The sequence below is a fragment of the Misgurnus anguillicaudatus genome, chromosome 21 (genome assembly GCF_027580225.2).
Source record: "Misgurnus anguillicaudatus chromosome 21, ASM2758022v2, whole genome shotgun sequence".
NCBI lineage: Eukaryota > Metazoa > Chordata > Actinopteri > Cypriniformes > Cobitidae > Misgurnus > Misgurnus anguillicaudatus.
Window position 1 is genome coordinate 60126999 of NC_073357.2, and position 16470 is coordinate 60143468.

General features: G+C 37.0%; 2 protein-coding genes across 2 annotated transcripts; both read left to right on the forward strand.

Moving 5' to 3' along the window:
- The first annotated feature begins 4193 nt into the window (after nt 1-4193).
- penkb (proenkephalin b) lies at nt 4194-7221 on the forward strand. The gene is made up of 3 exons (XM_055217036.2): nt 4194-4342; nt 4526-4663; nt 6394-7221. The coding sequence occupies exons 1-3, from the start codon at nt 4337-4339 to the stop codon at nt 6979-6981; spliced, it is 732 nt and encodes a 243-aa protein (XP_055073011.1). The 5' UTR covers nt 4194-4336; the 3' UTR covers nt 6982-7221.
- A 3060-nt stretch (nt 7222-10281) lies between these two features.
- On the forward strand, nt 10282-15451 carry sdr16c5b (short chain dehydrogenase/reductase family 16C, member 5b). The gene is made up of 6 exons (XM_055217027.2): nt 10282-10746; nt 12079-12210; nt 12308-12407; nt 12507-12651; nt 12829-12954; nt 14939-15451. Exons 1-6 carry the CDS (start codon nt 10426-10428, stop codon nt 15033-15035), a joined length of 921 nt encoding a protein of 306 aa, XP_055073002.2. The 5' UTR covers nt 10282-10425; the 3' UTR covers nt 15036-15451.
- Nucleotides 15452-16470: the final 1019 nt, after the last annotated feature.

Consider the following 16470-nt stretch of genomic DNA (forward strand, 5'->3'; position numbering starts at 1 on the left):
ACGAATTCTCGTAAGATAGCGTTGGCCCAGCAGCTGGGTTGAAATTAAGAAAGTGTTTCTATTTCACCCAACAATGGGTTAAAATAACCTAGCATAGGTTAATTTACAATACAGCGAGCTGGGCTCGTTCCTTTTTGACCCAGTGCTGGGTTATTTTCAAAAATAATGGTTGCTGGACTCTAAAAAATAATTTTTAACCCAGCGTTGGGGGTCAAAAAGGGATGAGCCCAGCCAGCCTGATCTCACGAGAATTCGAACATATTTTACAAATTCGCTGCGCCCAAAACCGCCTACTTCCATACTACATAGTAGACGAAGAGTAGTCAAAGAAGTGCTTTTCGCCTACTATATCGTATGGAAGTATGGGTGGTTTCGGACGCAGCGGTTGACTAATTTGTATGAATTGATATGAAGTTAATCGTGCAAAAACGTATGATTTCTATGAAAAAACAACGAAACACGAAAATCATACGAAAACTTATAAATGTGGTCCTATGAATTATTACAAATTAGAGATAGCATTGGCCCAGCAGCTGGATTGAAATTAACCCAGAAAGTGTTTCTATTTGACCCAATAATGGGTTAAAATAACTTAGCAATTTGGGTTGAAACAATCCAACATGGGTTAAATTACAATCCAGCGAAATGAATAATGATGCTTGAGTATTGTGCATGGTTGCTAGGGTCTTCTGGGTGGTTGCTAGACTCTAAAAAATAATTTTCAACCCAGCGTTAGGTCAATAAAGGACAAACTTAGCCATTGGGTTAAATTAAACCAGAAAATGTTTATATTTGACCCAACAATGGTTTAAAACAACAACTCAGCATTTTGGTTGAAACAACCCAGCATAGGTTAAATTACAACCCAACGGGTTAAGTTTGTCCCTTTTTGACCCACCAACACTGAGTTGAATATAACCCAGCATTTTCTAGAGAGTGTATGTGATTTCTCGAGCCCAGTCTCCTGAAGATGCGTATAAATAGCACGAAGTGTGAAAATCGTGCAATACATATGCCAAATTCCACTTTGTCATGCATATGATACGCCAGTCCTTCCCATTCACTTAAACGGTGCATCTTTTTTTGTCGTTTTATTTATTGGTTTCTCAATTTTTTTGCTATTTTTTACCATTTTCGCTTGGGTTTAGGGTTAGAACAACTTTTTGTTATATAAAAATGACATCCTAACCCAAACCCCAACTCGAACCCCAACTCCAAGCGACCATGGCTTAAATATGGACAAAAACATTGAGAAACCTGTATATTAAATAACCTTATTAAGCAAATCTAAAATCTAACTCCGCCCCTAACCCTCATGAGATGTTATGATCCATCACAACCCCTGCAGACTGCATGACATTAATGCTGCTCAATTCTCAAATCACTAAAGTATAAGCAATAACCGTGATTCTTTAGCACTAATATATGTTTCACAGACATCTGTTTGAAACCAACATAATCTTTCCCAGTTTCCAAACATCTGTTCAAGCCAATTTAATGATTATGTGTCTCAGGATATTTACATAAAAGTTTGTTTGAATAAAATGTACAGTTGCTACTTTTTATAGATACAGCAAACGCTTTATAAAAGCAAACCTCTTGAGATATGAAGTGTGTGAGAGTGCGTGCGATATAGCAGCTCATCTGGCCTTTTTAAGTGAGTAGGTGAGGAGAACGTATAGACAGGTTTTATCATCTAAATCAATAGTATTTTTTTGTGGTGCAGAGCGGTCAATAGCTGCCATAGAAAATACAAAACGCTGCCCTTATACACCACCAAACATCTATGAATGGCTTACATTAAATGTGTTTGCCTAATACTGGGTTTACTCTGTATGTGTATGTGAGAGAGAAAGACAGAGCAACTCACGACTTCATGATTTAAGGCAGTGCACTATGGGTACCCGATCCATTTGGCGTGTGATTTAAGATACAGCGACACCTTATTTCACAGCACAGACTCGAGTGACTCCACCGTACCAGAGGTCATCGCTTCTTACATCATTAGCTGTGTGCAATGAAGTGCATCGTGGTAGAGTAATATTCAATCTTCTCAACAGGTCATGTGGCATCGTAGTGATTTTCCCCTTGGATCAGAGGGAATTCCCGCTGCTGGTCACCATCTGTGGAGTGAAGGCATTTAGATGTTTGGCGTCACAAGTCGTGCATTGACAGCATGTGTCCTGACAGGCTATAATTCATGTCAATACTTTTATTGGTATTCAACTATTTCTATACCACTAATTTTAAGGGCAACCAACAAACACTCATAATTTTACACATATATACGCCACACATGAATTCTTCAAGCTTAAAGAGTCTAGTGAGTGATATTTCAGGAGAGATATGTGTCGCGTGTAATGGATGCGTTATGCATGCAAGTTAAAACAAACACTAAAACACAAAAGCACTTGAATGAGGCACCCGAGGCTGTTTCTCTGTCACGGGTATAATGTGCAGTTAGATTTAATATATTGATGTTAAAAAAGAAGTTTGGGTTAGTGAGATTAGTAAACTGAAAACTGTAGCCTACTGTATGTGTGCATGTGCATATTTTTCTACACTTACATTTTTTTAAAAAGGTTGTTCGTTTTGCTTAAGCAGTATACGTTTTTTTTTTCAAAGCAATTGTGATGCATAATACTGACATAAATACAGTGACATAACTTAATCTTTTCTTTTTGAAAATACTCAGCTTAGTTAAAGCTTAACTGCTTATTCAGTTTATTTAATTAAGATGAGTTGGAAGTTTACTTAATCCATTTGTGTTAAGACAACATTAATCATTTTCGTTGTGAAACTATGAAGAAGATTGAGTTCCCAGCATGCTTTGCTCTCATGACAAATGAAGACAGTAAATGTTAAAATTGTGTGTTTTTAAGCAAGATGAAAGTTATGGGAACATGTTGTTGTTTGTTATTCTGTAATGTTGAAATTCTGAAGTTTTCAGTTATGTATAATTTTTGGGGGGGTTACCATAATGGCGAAGTGTGTGTGTTTCACTTAGGTTCAGGACGAGCATGTTTACACCATTTTGGCATGTTTGCAGCTTTACTCAATGAGTAAATCATGTGCAATTACTCATGCAGTAAACACAATGGTGCTTCGTGTCAGCACCTGTTATTACAACATTACAATACAATTTTAGTTTATGGTAAAAAAATTAAGACATTTTTTAAAAATTGTCCAACAAAAACAAGTCAAGTCAAGTCTACAAAATAAGTTGAGTGAACTTAAAGGTGCAGTGTGTAGAATATAGCGGCATCTAGCAGAGAGATTGTGAACTGCAACCAACTGCTCAGTTCACCGAAACGCATAGAGAAGCTACGGTAGCTGCCACAGGACAAACATGTTGTCGTCTAAGACAAAATACCATAGTGACAAAACCCCCCTGTAGAGCAGTTTGTTCAGATGATTATGTTCAGATAAATCAATTAATTTGTGTGGAAATATGTGTGATAATTTTATTTACTTAAACCGACAAGATGTTTTGAGTGTATAGTGCAAATCCCAAAAAAATTGTAATACACAACACATTGTTCTAATTCCCTTTAAAGTTGAGTTTAGCTCAGTGCACTGGGTATTAAAATGTTAAAAAGCTTTTTAAAGGGAAATAAGATTTGTGATTCATTTGAAATATTTCTCCCCTGGAACCATTTTAAGTACCCTGGGGAGAAGTACTGGTTGGGAATCACAAATGCTTATTGCAGTATCGCAGGTGCATGATTCTGATAAGTCACGGTTTTGACTGTAGCCCAGAGCTTTTAGACACTAAACTGAACACTATTTTACTCTAATAATTCAAATGACAGATTGTAACTGTCGCTGTCTGAATGAATGGACACTTTACTTGGTTCCCTATTCCTGCAGTTTACTAACATGATCACCAATTCTTTGCCACATGAAGCCAAATTTGAACTAAAATCACTTTCTTGTGAAAGCTTATACAAACAATGATATATAATTCTTATTGTGATGAATGTGAATACAGTTGGCTCCTAATGCAAATGTGCTGCCTGGTAATTTAATGGTTGCCAGTTCACACATGCAATGAATCCTAACTGGGAGAGATATTATCTGTTTATTCTGGCTTCTCATGTGGGCTACATTCATTTTATAAGCACTTGGTTTATCCCCCATGCCACTTTTAACAAGTGTGTTAAATAATCAGGCAGCTTTTGAATCAATAGTCTCTCTCTCTCTCTCTCTCTCTCTCTCTCTCTCTCTCTCTCTCTCTCTCTCAGTCACTCAAAACCCACTGTACAGTAGTTACTCAGACTTGTGCCATCAGCTTTCACGAGGCTTTACGCAGACTGGAGTGAGAACTGGCACAGTGATGAAGGTCAGTAAAAACGACTCTTCGAGAACAACCTTAAGTTTTTTAATGAAGGATTTATAAAATAGCACACCTGTTTTTGCCATTTTTAAATGCTGCTGCTCGTTGTTGTGTAATGCATACTGCACAAGCTTGAATACGTTACCTAAAGAAACACTAAAACGTTTTAAAAGTGTTTTTATTTTCAAGCTCCTGACGGTGCGCGTGAGCTCCCGGTGGACGCTGCTGCTGCTGAGCGCGTGTTTGACACTGACGGCGCGCGCGGACTGTGGCGCGGACTGCGCGCTTTGCTCGACGCAACTTCCAGCAAAATACATCAACTCCATAGTAAGTTATAATTTTGTATTGTATACTGTTAGTATGGGCTATTGACAAGTTAATGATAGAGTTAAAGGACTTCAATTATTATGTGTAGCTTAATATCTTGCGATCAGCCTATAGGACACTATTTTACACTTTTATCCAAAAGTATTCTGGCTGAAAATATAACAGAAAAAATATCGTACAGATAGTTCTGATATGAATAAATGCTGAGAGTGAACTGATTTATTAAAAATTGGTTAAAACTTACTCTATTTCTAATAAAAAAATAATTCATTGTTTTAAGGTGCGTGTCTTATTACGACACAAAAAAACCTTTCTATAAATGTATTGTCTATTAGTAGATACTGTAACGAATAAAAAGTATAATATTGTCAATAAAAGTTTGATCTTGTCCAAGATTCTTACACTATTGAAATTAGATTTATAAAAAAGATAAATCACAGCCATATATTGATTGCGTATCTGTATCCACCTTAAATTAAATCAAGTAGGCTACGTCTATTGATCAGTCCTGCATGTAAATTACAAGAATGAAGTGTCATCTGTCTAATGTATTGATCAGAGGAACCTAAATTATGACGAGCTGCACCAAAAGTGTGAGTGCTAATAATCCCAATTATGTTAAATGTTAAGATAAAACCGTGAAAAGGTGTTTGGAGGAATCACAAAATATCTAAACGTTCCCAAAAGCTTAACAAATGTATCAAGCGATTAAAAATTCATCTTCTCAGTTGACTTGTGATCAAATGATCTGAATTAAACACCTTTAAAACATACAAACATACAAATACAATGCAAAAAGTCATATTTAAATTGATTGTTTTACATTTATAGCAACAATTAATAGGAAATGCTACGGTTACAAGGTTTTCATATCAGTGACCCTGTCTGTGAAATCCAGATTAAAGTCTCATAATCTAATGATGAGATTTGGAGCATCAAAGTTTGATTTCAAACATTAATTTCACTATGATTTCAATCTTTGATATGACCTTATTCATTTCATATTAAAGATATCAAGATTATTTTCTCATGTAGAAATGACTTCAGCTGGGTTTTCACAGGCAGTGTCGCATATAACAAATAATGTTTTCAGCATTTAACCAAGTGTAAGAGCACAGATTGACTAATGTATCTTGTGCCCATGTTAATCTGAAAATGAACAAAATTATTCACTCTTCATACTGATCATATTCACTCTCGCTGTTGTTTCAAACTTTGTATGATGTTATTATTAAGTAAAACATGAAAAGAGATTTTTTATAGTATCATCCCCGAGCTATATTTCATACAAAACAGTTCCCAAAAAACCTCCTCTGTTTCTTTGAAAAATAAGCACAAACAGATTTTGGGGGTACATAAATTCGGACAAAATTTTCATTTCGGATGAATTTGTGGTAATGTCATTAAAACTACAAAGAGTTATGAATTTCACACAGAGTTGTTTGTGAAAGCGTGTGATTGTGTTTAAATTCATCATGTCACTCTGTATTAACGTTTCCATGGTTGCCCACAAGCTTAGCAGAACCTCAATACGCCTCCTCATTCCCCTATCACCCAAAGCACACTTGCATATTTACAACCTGCACAGTTTTAGATTGACAAATGAGTCGTGAGGGAGAAAGTGAGTGTTTCATATACCCTCTTTGATGTTCAAGCTAAAGAGCCGGAGCATTCTTTCATTCTTCGTTTTTAGGAGAGACATTATAAAAAACGTGTGCATTTATTTACAGGAGTGCGTGTTGGAGTGCGAGGGGCATCTGAACGCAGGCAGCTGGAGTTTGTGCAAACGCTTCATGCAGAATGCTGATAGCACACCTGAGAGCAATCGAGCATCGGCAGAAACACAAGACCTGGACACCCACCAAGTAGACAAGAAGTACGGAGGCTTCATGAAGCGTTACGGTGGTTTTATGAAGCGCTACGGAGGGTTCATGAAGCGTTATGGAGGGTTCATGAAGAGGACTGCTGAGCTCTATGGGTTGGAGCCAGAAGATGACCAGGGCCTGACCAATCAAATCGAGGCCAGTGACGAGAGGGAGGTGCCTCTGGGAGACGATTCAGATGGAGGAGCGGATGCCGTTAGGGGTATGGCAAAACGTTACGGGGGCTTTATGAAAAGGGGAAGTCTTTATGAACTGGGGAGCGAGGTTAGGCCACTTCAGAAACGTTACGGGGGTTTCATGAGGCGGGTGGGTCGACCCGAGTGGTGGCAGGAGACCAAACGCTATGGAGGTTTCTTTAAACGCTCCCCTGAGGAAGACGAGGATGAAGATTCATTAGAAGTAGAGAAGAGATATGGAGGCTTCATGGAATATTGAGCCGGTCGTTCGTCCATTTTCCATCTAGCCCCTAGTTTCGACCTGTAAGCCAACAGAGACAAAAAATCACGGCTATAAAGTGCTTATAATGTGTTAAACGGTGTTGAATATGTCTAACAGTGGTAATGTGATTAAGTGTGACTTCTTTAAAGACCAAGACAATCCTGTCTTTACATTGACATCTGAATTCACATTTACATGTACGAGCAGATTTTAATAAACCCACATTTGAATAAATTATATTATGTCTCTTCCGGATCCCCAGTATTATTTACACGCAATGACACTTTTCTTCACTCTCAACAAAAATGTCCTAGGACAAAACCCACACTGGCACATTTGCTGTATACATCAGTCACAATGTTTGTACTTTATAAAGGCTAAATAATAATAATATATGTTAAAGGTGCACTGTGTCATTTTTAATGGATCTCTTGACAGAAATGCAATATAATCTACATAATAAGACCGTACATAATGAATTGTATTGTTTCATTGCCTTAAAATTAGCTATTTTTATCTCCATACATCGCAGGTCTCCTTACATGGTGGCGGGCCGGTGACTAAAGGGTTAATCATAAAAGAGACGCTCGCGTTTGCCAGATACTCGCATAATCTCATGCGTAATCAAATTTAAGGGGGTGTATTTTGTGAACGTGAGCGTCTCTTTTATCATAAACGGTTTTGACGCGTGTGCAACAGGCACTTATTTTGACAAAACACGTGATGCACACGGGATCTCTCAAAGCGCAGAACACATATTTTGTAAAAAGGAACCACACACGAGACACTCTGAACACTTATTTTGAATTAGCGCCCCCTTAACGGACAAACTGCCCTATAGAGAGTAGCTACCGTAGCTTCTCTTTGCGTTTCGAAAGGGAGGGGTGAGCTGTAGACTGATGTTGCGTTTACACCAGCCGCGGTATGGGCAGCAAAAACGCGTTATTCGCATGTAGTTGGACGCTTGAACATTTGAGTTTTCTCGCTTCATTCGCGCGTGAAAGCTGCATGTGAAATTCTAGCCATTCGAGAACTTCACGCGGAAATTCGCGTCATGGGAGGGGCTCCGCCACTCCGCTTGCTTCCTGTAATCACGTCACTACTACAGCAAGGTCCTGATTGGTTAACGCTGCGCAGAAATCCGCCGAAGTTCAGATTTTTCAACTTACACGTTTCCCGCGGCAATGCTCAATTTGCTCGGAAAGCGCCGCGCCTTCCGCGCACCGCTCCACAGGATAATAATCCGCGTGTAATCGCGTCTTTGCATTGACTTAACTTGTAAATCACCCACGCTTGCCGCCTCTACTGCAGCTGGTGTAAACGCAGCATGAGCCGTCGGTTGCAATTCACAATCTTACCACTAGATGCCGCTAAAAATCTACACAGTGTACCTTTAAAGAGTACAGCAGGTGTATCATTTGAGAGTACTGCTTGAGTAACGAGCTAAACGTACAGATTTTGCAAATATTTATGACAAATCTAGTTTTGCACGATACAATTATTCAGTTTCTCAAAAGAATACTGTAGGAGAGATAAAAGTTTACACAATGAATACTGTATGTCCTGCACGCTCTTTTACTCAAATGTGTGTTTTTCTGGTATCAGTCTGAATCTTGTCATCTGCTCTTTGGCTTAAATAAACCGCTGTAAACTGCAACAGAATGTTTGTCTTGAATAAATTCAGCCGTCTTTTCTTTATAACAAATTATTATTCTCAAAGTGTATCTCAGTAGTCTTTTGTATGCAAGTAAAAGCGAGTTGCCCAAACTCTTCTGAATTGTACTGAAATGTGGATCGTTTCTTTGAACAGCAGTCATTTTATTCAAAGTCTATAGTGTGCAGTAATTGTTTGATTCGTGTCTTGGTATTGAAAAGCACTTGCACTAATGGAACGACTGTCAGACTTTTTATGAAACACTGATCAAAAGTATTATTCTGTATGCATAAGATCTCATAATAGGCCAGCCTTTCAAACATCAAATCACTCTTTAAAGGTTGAAGCTACAACATGTTATATCTCTTTCTGAATGTGCCTCATGATGTCAGAGGCAGCACATTACATAAGCCAAAAGTTTATCGCCTTTGATCATTAGCGTTATCATAACTTTTAGTCAGGTGCCCTGTAAATTACTTTACAGCTGCATGACATTGCAGGGGAAATTAGTTGTTAAATGATGCAATAAAGATTTGTTTAACGATTATAAGTTTGTAAACAAATGTGAACATTCACATATGTTTAAAAACGGAAAATTATATAACAAACATACATTTCACATTCTTTCTGATCGTTGATCATCTTCCACACACCAAAGCACGCACAAGCACTTTTCATTTGCTAGTCTGTTTACTTAAACTTTGACTATACAACCATTGGAAGTATGAACATTATTCAGTTATTGCATTGCCATGTGCACGTGATATATCGATATATTGTGCAGGCCTTTTCACTAAAGCTTAATGTTCATTTGGTTATATGTCAAAGCAGGCAGATGTATCTAGTATGTATGTTATCCTGCATACATTTTAAAAAAGTCACTAATGCATTAGAAATGTGAAGAATTTAAGATTTGTGGAAAACAGGGCCAATTCAGCGATGTGCATCCAGACAGGATTTTCTTTGTTAGATTTATAACCTAGCCTGACTATATTTAACTACTATTACTAACTACATTATTATTAACTATTATTAACTACATTTTCAGTTCATTTAGGCAAAATAATAATAAAGAAAATATATTATTATTATAGTCGAGGTTATAGGTAAAACAATGAATTTAGTGTGGATATAATCCAAAAGTGTTCCTGTAGTTCAATAGCAGTGCAATTTGTAGCGCACGTAGCCTAATAAATAAATACGCTTAATTAGTCGCCACCAAATATTTGAAATGCAAAATAGTTTACCCATGTGTTTCAAAGGATGTTTACCCTACCCATGTGTTTTAACTGATGTAATGGTTACCACCAATTACACATCTATCGATAAACTGCAGTTTCTAACAAAACATGGGTGTTTACTCTTTTAATTTGTGATTCATTGTTAAGGATAAAAATGAAAGTCATTCGAGTAGGACTTAAGTTTTCAGTTTCGACTCCCCCAGTGCGCGGGTCGTTGTTAAGGAAGTCCGCGGAAGTTAAACGGTTAAACTCATGCCGCGCCCATCAGATCCTGCCCCGTTAGTGCCCTTGAGTTTCTACACTAACACCAAACACTGAACTTTGTCTTTAGTGTAAACACGACGAGATATAAACGGGCACACCGGACGAAGGTCGACAACCCAGACGCGCGGTTAAAAGTGCGTGACGCAGAACTGCTGCTAAAGCGAGCGCGCTCGGAACGATTTTGGGGAGAAAAACAGGAATTTAGACGAGAAGTCGCATTGTTAGACGTGTCGTTCATGTACAGTATCAGTGTCGCTGTCTCCAGGATCTGCGCGCATCATCATGAACTTCGTGTTGGAGACGCTGCGCGTGCTCGTCATGTCGCTGCTCTATAACATTGAAGCGTTTGTTCGGTTGTTTGTGCCGCGTCGCAGGAAGAGCGTGACCGGGGAGCTCGTGCTTTTGACCGGAGCGGGCAGCGGCATCGGGCGCCTGATGGCCCTGGAGTTCGCGAGCCTGGGAGCGCGCCTCGTCCTGTGGGATATCAACGAGGAGGGCAACAAAGAGACAGCGCGAATGGTCAAAGAAGCGCACGGTGTGCGCGCGCACGTGTACACCTGCGACTGTAGCGCCAGGGAGGAGGTGTACAGGGTCGCGAACCAGGTAATAACATATTAACTGATCAATTAAAAATACGAATTAAATGTTTTTTCTATTTAGATTTGTATTATTTACTTAGTTCTCAAATGTATTCATTGTGGCCATTTCTACCTCAGATTTATATTTACAGTAATATTTTATTTCTTATTTTAATAATCATAATTATTTCTTTTATTTTTAGTTAGCTGTCACTGTCCCACAAGTGGGACATTTGGCATACATATTTTAAACAATAATTTCTTAGTCTAAGCCTGCACTACTCTTGACAAAATAATTTTCTAAAATGTCACGTGCCAAGGTGTTGTTACATAATTATTATTCCATATCCAACATACCTAAAATCTTAACAAACTATATATTTGTTGGAAAACTCTAAGTATGTAGTTTTCATATTTCAAGGCCATTTGATGATGTAACTTATATAGTGACAGTCATTTTGTTAAATGTCACTGAACCTGGAGGAATACATATGAATTGTTAAATATTCATAATTCTAATAAATTAATAAATAGTTGTTAAATATCTTGTATATATATCAACCTATATATCATTGGAAAGCCCTAAGAATAGTTTTCGTACTTCAAAACCTTTTTTTCATTAATAATAATGGAGTGACAGTCATTTATTAATTCGTGACAAGTTTATGCAGCAAACCGTTGACACCTAGTGGCCATTGTTGGTAAAACCACTAAAAGTATGACAAATCTCTTTTTTCTCTCATTTTTATGTTTGTAAATATAAAAAAACATAATTTATTGCATTATTTTTATTTTTTTAAATATATTAAATAGCTATAACATTTTTTATTTAATATTCACAACTCCAAACACTGTGGAAAACTTTAAAGTGTCTTCTTTAAAAAGAAACCAAGTTTTGCTTCAAGAATTTAAAGTTGTACACCACCTTTTTACCTCTACACTCAAAAAGGGGGGGCAAATAAAGGGTGAATTACATAAGGAAAAAACTAAACCAAATAATGCAAAATCTACCGAGCCCCTAAGGTGACATTGGAGTAAAAAAAATAAAAAGTTTAGTTTCATGTGGTCACGTGAAACTTTCATGTGCTCACGTGAAACCTTCATGTGCATAATTTATTTAAAAAGTTTAGTTTTGCGTGCTTGCGTGAATCTATCGCGTGCGCACATGAAACTATTGCGTGGCCATGTGCACGTAAAAGCGAAAGTTTTTACGTGCGCACGCGAAACTAAACTCGATAGTTTCACGTGCGCACGCGAAACTAATCTTTATTTAATTTTTGCTCCATGTCCCCTTAGGTGCTCCGTACAAATAACATCAAATAGAGGTATTCATGATTCTTGTCTCTGTTTTATTAAGGTGAAGCGTGAGGTTGGTGATATCACAATTTTGATAAATAATGCAGGAGTTGTTACTGGGAAGAAGTTCATGGATTGCCCGGATGCTCTGATACAGAAGACTATGGAGATCAACAGCCTGGCTCACTTCTGGGTAAATGTTTGTTAATCTTAGTCTGGCTGCAGTTATGAAAGTTAAACACATATACTCTTATTTATTTTACAACAGATCATATATTTGTCTCTCTTAGACGTACAAGGCATTTCTCCCAGCAATGATTGCAGCTAATCACGGACATCTGGTCAGCATCGCGAGTTCTGCTGGGCTTATTGGGGTCAATGGACTGGCAGGTACATGTGCTCTTTTATACAAACACAAACAGTTAATCTCTTATTTAAAAGAAGTGGACGTTTTCTAACTCAAGACATGTCTTTAAATGCTTTGTGCAGATTATTGTGCGAGTAAATTTGCTGCGGTTGGCTTCGCTGAGTCCATGGCTCTTGAGCTCTTGGCCACTGGCTGTGATGGAGTGAAGACCACCATAGTCTGCCCCTTCTTCATTAACACTGGCATGTTTGAAGGAGCTAACACAAAGTAAGATACAAATGCTATATATATATATTGAAATACATGTGAAATCAAACTTTGATGCTCCAAATCTCATCATTACATTTTACCTGGTTAATAAAGGTTAATAAGATACAGGGATCTCCAAGATCGGTGGAGATCGGTGCTGATATAAAGGCTCATATTGTTGTGTGTGTTTTGCAGATGGCCCAGACTCATGCCTATTCTGGAGCCGGATTATGCGTGCAGGAAAATTGTGGATGCTGTTCGAAGGGATCAGGTTTTACTATGCATACCTCGTAGCATGTACATCAGCCTTGCCTTGAAGAGGTAAGTCATACTGATCCTTTTAGTTATTTCATGACTGTTCACATTACAGATAGGTTGACGGGTTCGAACCTCATCCTCTCTCAATAAATGCAGATTCATTGTGTGTGCATATGTTTATTCAGTGTAGGTTTTCACTTATTTGAATACAGCTGAAGGTCTTTAAACTGAATAGACATTTATCTAAAGTGCATACATCTGTTCATTTGTCTGTCTCCTGTATGGTTGGAGTAAAAGTTTAAAAAAAATTAAACAGATTTGGTCTTGGAGAGTCATATTGTAGATACTAGGGCTGTTGCAAATTCATTTTACCGACACTAAATTTATTAAAGGCAAGGGGCACGATCTCTGAAAGCAATGTTGACATTTGATATCATCTAAATAAACACGTCCCTACCCCAATAGAATCTGGACCTTCTCTTCATAGACCCGCCCCACACATACGCAACCCAGACAACAATGTCGGTTAGTAGACAAGCACCTTACTGCTTTCTCAAAAATCGTGCACCCCACCTTTAACATGCGATTAACACAATGCACAATATCTGTTTGACCCTTGGGCTACCATATATTGGATAGATTGAGACGCAGCCTTAGACAGTAAACATCTAAAATTATCTTAATTTGTATGTTTTCTTAGGTGTACCTTCCTAAATGATGCGTCTCCATCTACTGTGCCTCTCTGATTTAGGTTTTAAAACATGCTGGAATTAGAAAATAAAGTGCAGGAGTTGCTTACTGTAATGCAATGATCTTATATAATCTTACACATCAGATATTTTCCCCAACAGTTCATTAAACATTCACTTACTATCAATCAAAAAATAAAAGAAAGAAAAAAGTTGAACATATATATACACTGTAAAAAAATCCGTAGAAATTACAATGGTATTGCAGCTGGGTTGCCGGTAAATTACCGTAAATTTAAATTTATGTTATTTACTGGCAAGAGTTTGTTCAAAGTTGAATACATTTTAAATATTAACAAGTCTTTATCTTTACAGAATAAAACAATACAATAACAGCCTCATGCAAAGCATTCTGGGAACCAGAAATCATCATCAACCTTTTTCTGTTTTTTGCTTCAGATTTTGTTTCCCAGAATGTTTTGCTTGATGCCGTTTTTTTAGTTTTACTCTATAAAGACAAAGACTTGTAAATGTTTAATGTTCATTTAACTTTGAACAAAATGATGCCAGTAAAAAACATAAATTTAAATCTACGGTAAGTTACCGGCAACCCAGCTGCAATTTCTACGGAATTTTTTTACAGTGTAGATATTGTTTTTGGATTTGTGTGTGCTAAATCTATTAGTTTTACCAATGATTTTAAGGTACACTGTAAAAAATTCTGTAGAAATTACAGCGTTAGTTGCAGCTGGTTGCCGGTAACTTACCGTAGATTTAAATTTATGTTATTTACTGGCAACATTTTGAAATATTTACAAGTCTTTGTCTTTACAGAGTAAAACTAAAATAACAGCATCAAGCAAAACATTCATTTATTTAACTTCGAACAAACTCTTGCCAGTAAATAACATAAATTTAAATCTACGGTAAACTACCGGCAACCCAGCTGCAATAACATTATAATTTCTACGGAATATTTTTACAGTGTAGGGTTGCTGTGATTTTTTTTAACCTTTTCAAAATTATTTTGCTGACTCTTTCGCCAAAAATAAAGCATCCATATTTGTCCACACCCATGTTTAAAAACTTGAAAAATGTTAAATTAAGGTAAATATAGAACACAAGTTAACTCATGACAATCATGCGATTAATCCAGATTAAATAGCCCTAGTAGATACACATGTGAGATGATTGGAAGTAACCAGATGAGCAAAATAAATCTGCAAAAGTCTCCAGTCACCAATTCAGATGTCAAAAAAGATGTGTCTTGTGTGACTCTACTTTCCTATGGGCGTGCAATTATCTGCACGTTTATCTAACATTCTCTCTCTCTCTCTCTCTCTCTCTTATTCTCACAGTATTTTACCCACTAAAGTTGGTGTGCTGCTTGGTGAATATCTGGGAGCTTTTAACTTCATGGCAAAATTCAAAGGTCAGGGAACAAAGAGCGACTAATTTCACCCATGACACAAGAGAAACCGTATGAAGGAATCACAGAGGCTCATGTGACAAGAAGTGCCATGGTGTGCAATTGTGTTAGTCTAGGTTTACTAGAATTATTCAACCTTACATTTTTAAACAATTTTGAAAAGCACTTGTTATTTTACCTCATAGCAGATTGAAGTCAAAGACTTGACCTTACAGTATAGATGATATTGCTTTTCCATTAATCTCATGAGATTATTGCACACCACATGTGATGTTTAGTATGGTGTTGTTGTTTTAATCTACTTGACCAAAACCGTATTTCTATTTTATGAATGAATGTTATGTAGTGAATGAAGGAGACAATTTATTTGGTCAAAAGTGCCTTTTAATTGTACATGTTGTTATACCTCTTATTAATACACTTAAATGTATGTGTAATACTAGTTACAGAGTGGATTTTTGTTCAACATTAGTGTCTGATCAGGATACCAACACTTACATATTCACAGCGGGTGGGACTGGGGATAGCTGTTACACTTTTTACTACAGTAAATGGTTTTTGTTTTAAAGGGCACAAATTTTTACAAGAAGTAGGTGCGAGAATGTGTCTGTAAAGTTTCAGCTCAAAATACCCCACAGAAAATGTATTATAGCATGTCCAAAATGCCCCTATTTTGTCTGTATGCAAACCTTTAAATTGAACAACTTTACTAAAACAAAGATGGCTTTTAAGTGTAAGTGATCATGTGTTGTATTGCACAAAGAGGGAAATTTTTAGTTCCTGTTTTCATGAACTGACTTTTTTATGTAATCGTCTTTCTTTAATGTTAAAAAGTATTTGAGAGGCTGTCTCATTTATACATGACTCACACGTTAGTCAGCAGGGAGCACGACACGAGGAGGAGGCAGAGGGTCTACACATCAGCAGGACGTTCAATGAGGGGACACTTACAGCTTTCCTGTTTAATATATACGTAGGAGAGAAAGTCATATTTTTAGTAAATAATGTAAGTTTAGATATCTAAGCCATTTATAATCAGACTGGTGATCTAAAAAGTTTTCAAGTGTTTTTCAGATCAGAAACAGCTTGTTGCATTATTTGTTGTGGGAACATTGCACCCCCATGTGGACACTAGCTAAAATCTACAGTATGCACCTGTAAAGCCTATGTTTCAGCTCAGGACACCCAACATACACTCTAAGAATTATTTGTTGGATTTACTTAAAATATATGTATGCAGCATTTTTGCATTACACTTTTTGGGTAATCCCAACTTGGATGATTTGACTTGAAATTAACAAGAAAATCTGTGTTTTGTGTACTTACATTTTTAAGTAAAGAATGTTAAATGAACTCAAATATTTAAGTTCATATAACACATATTTCTTGTTAATTTTAAGTCAAATTATTCCAAGTTGGGATTCCTTTAAAAGTGTGATGCAAAAATGGTACATGGATAGA

What these genes read in the sequence shown, in the direction of transcription:
- penkb (XM_055217036.2), top strand. An exon ending in CAAAATACATCAACTCCATA is followed by an intron (nt 4,664 to 6,393) that starts GTAAGTTATAAT and finishes ATTTATTTACAG; the next exon opens with GAGTGCGTGTTGGAGTGCGA.
- sdr16c5b (XM_055217027.2), top strand. Translation starts at nt 10,426, where the DNA reads ATGAACTTCGTGTTGGAGACGCTGCGCGTGCTCGTCATGTCGCTGCTC. An exon ending in TGTACAGGGTCGCGAACCAG is followed by an intron (nt 10,747 to 12,078) that starts GTAATAACATAT and finishes TGTTTTATTAAG; the next exon opens with GTGAAGCGTGAGGTTGGTGA. An exon ending in TTTGAAGGAGCTAACACAAA is followed by an intron (nt 12,652 to 12,828) that starts GTAAGATACAAA and finishes TGTGTTTTGCAG; the next exon opens with ATGGCCCAGACTCATGCCTA.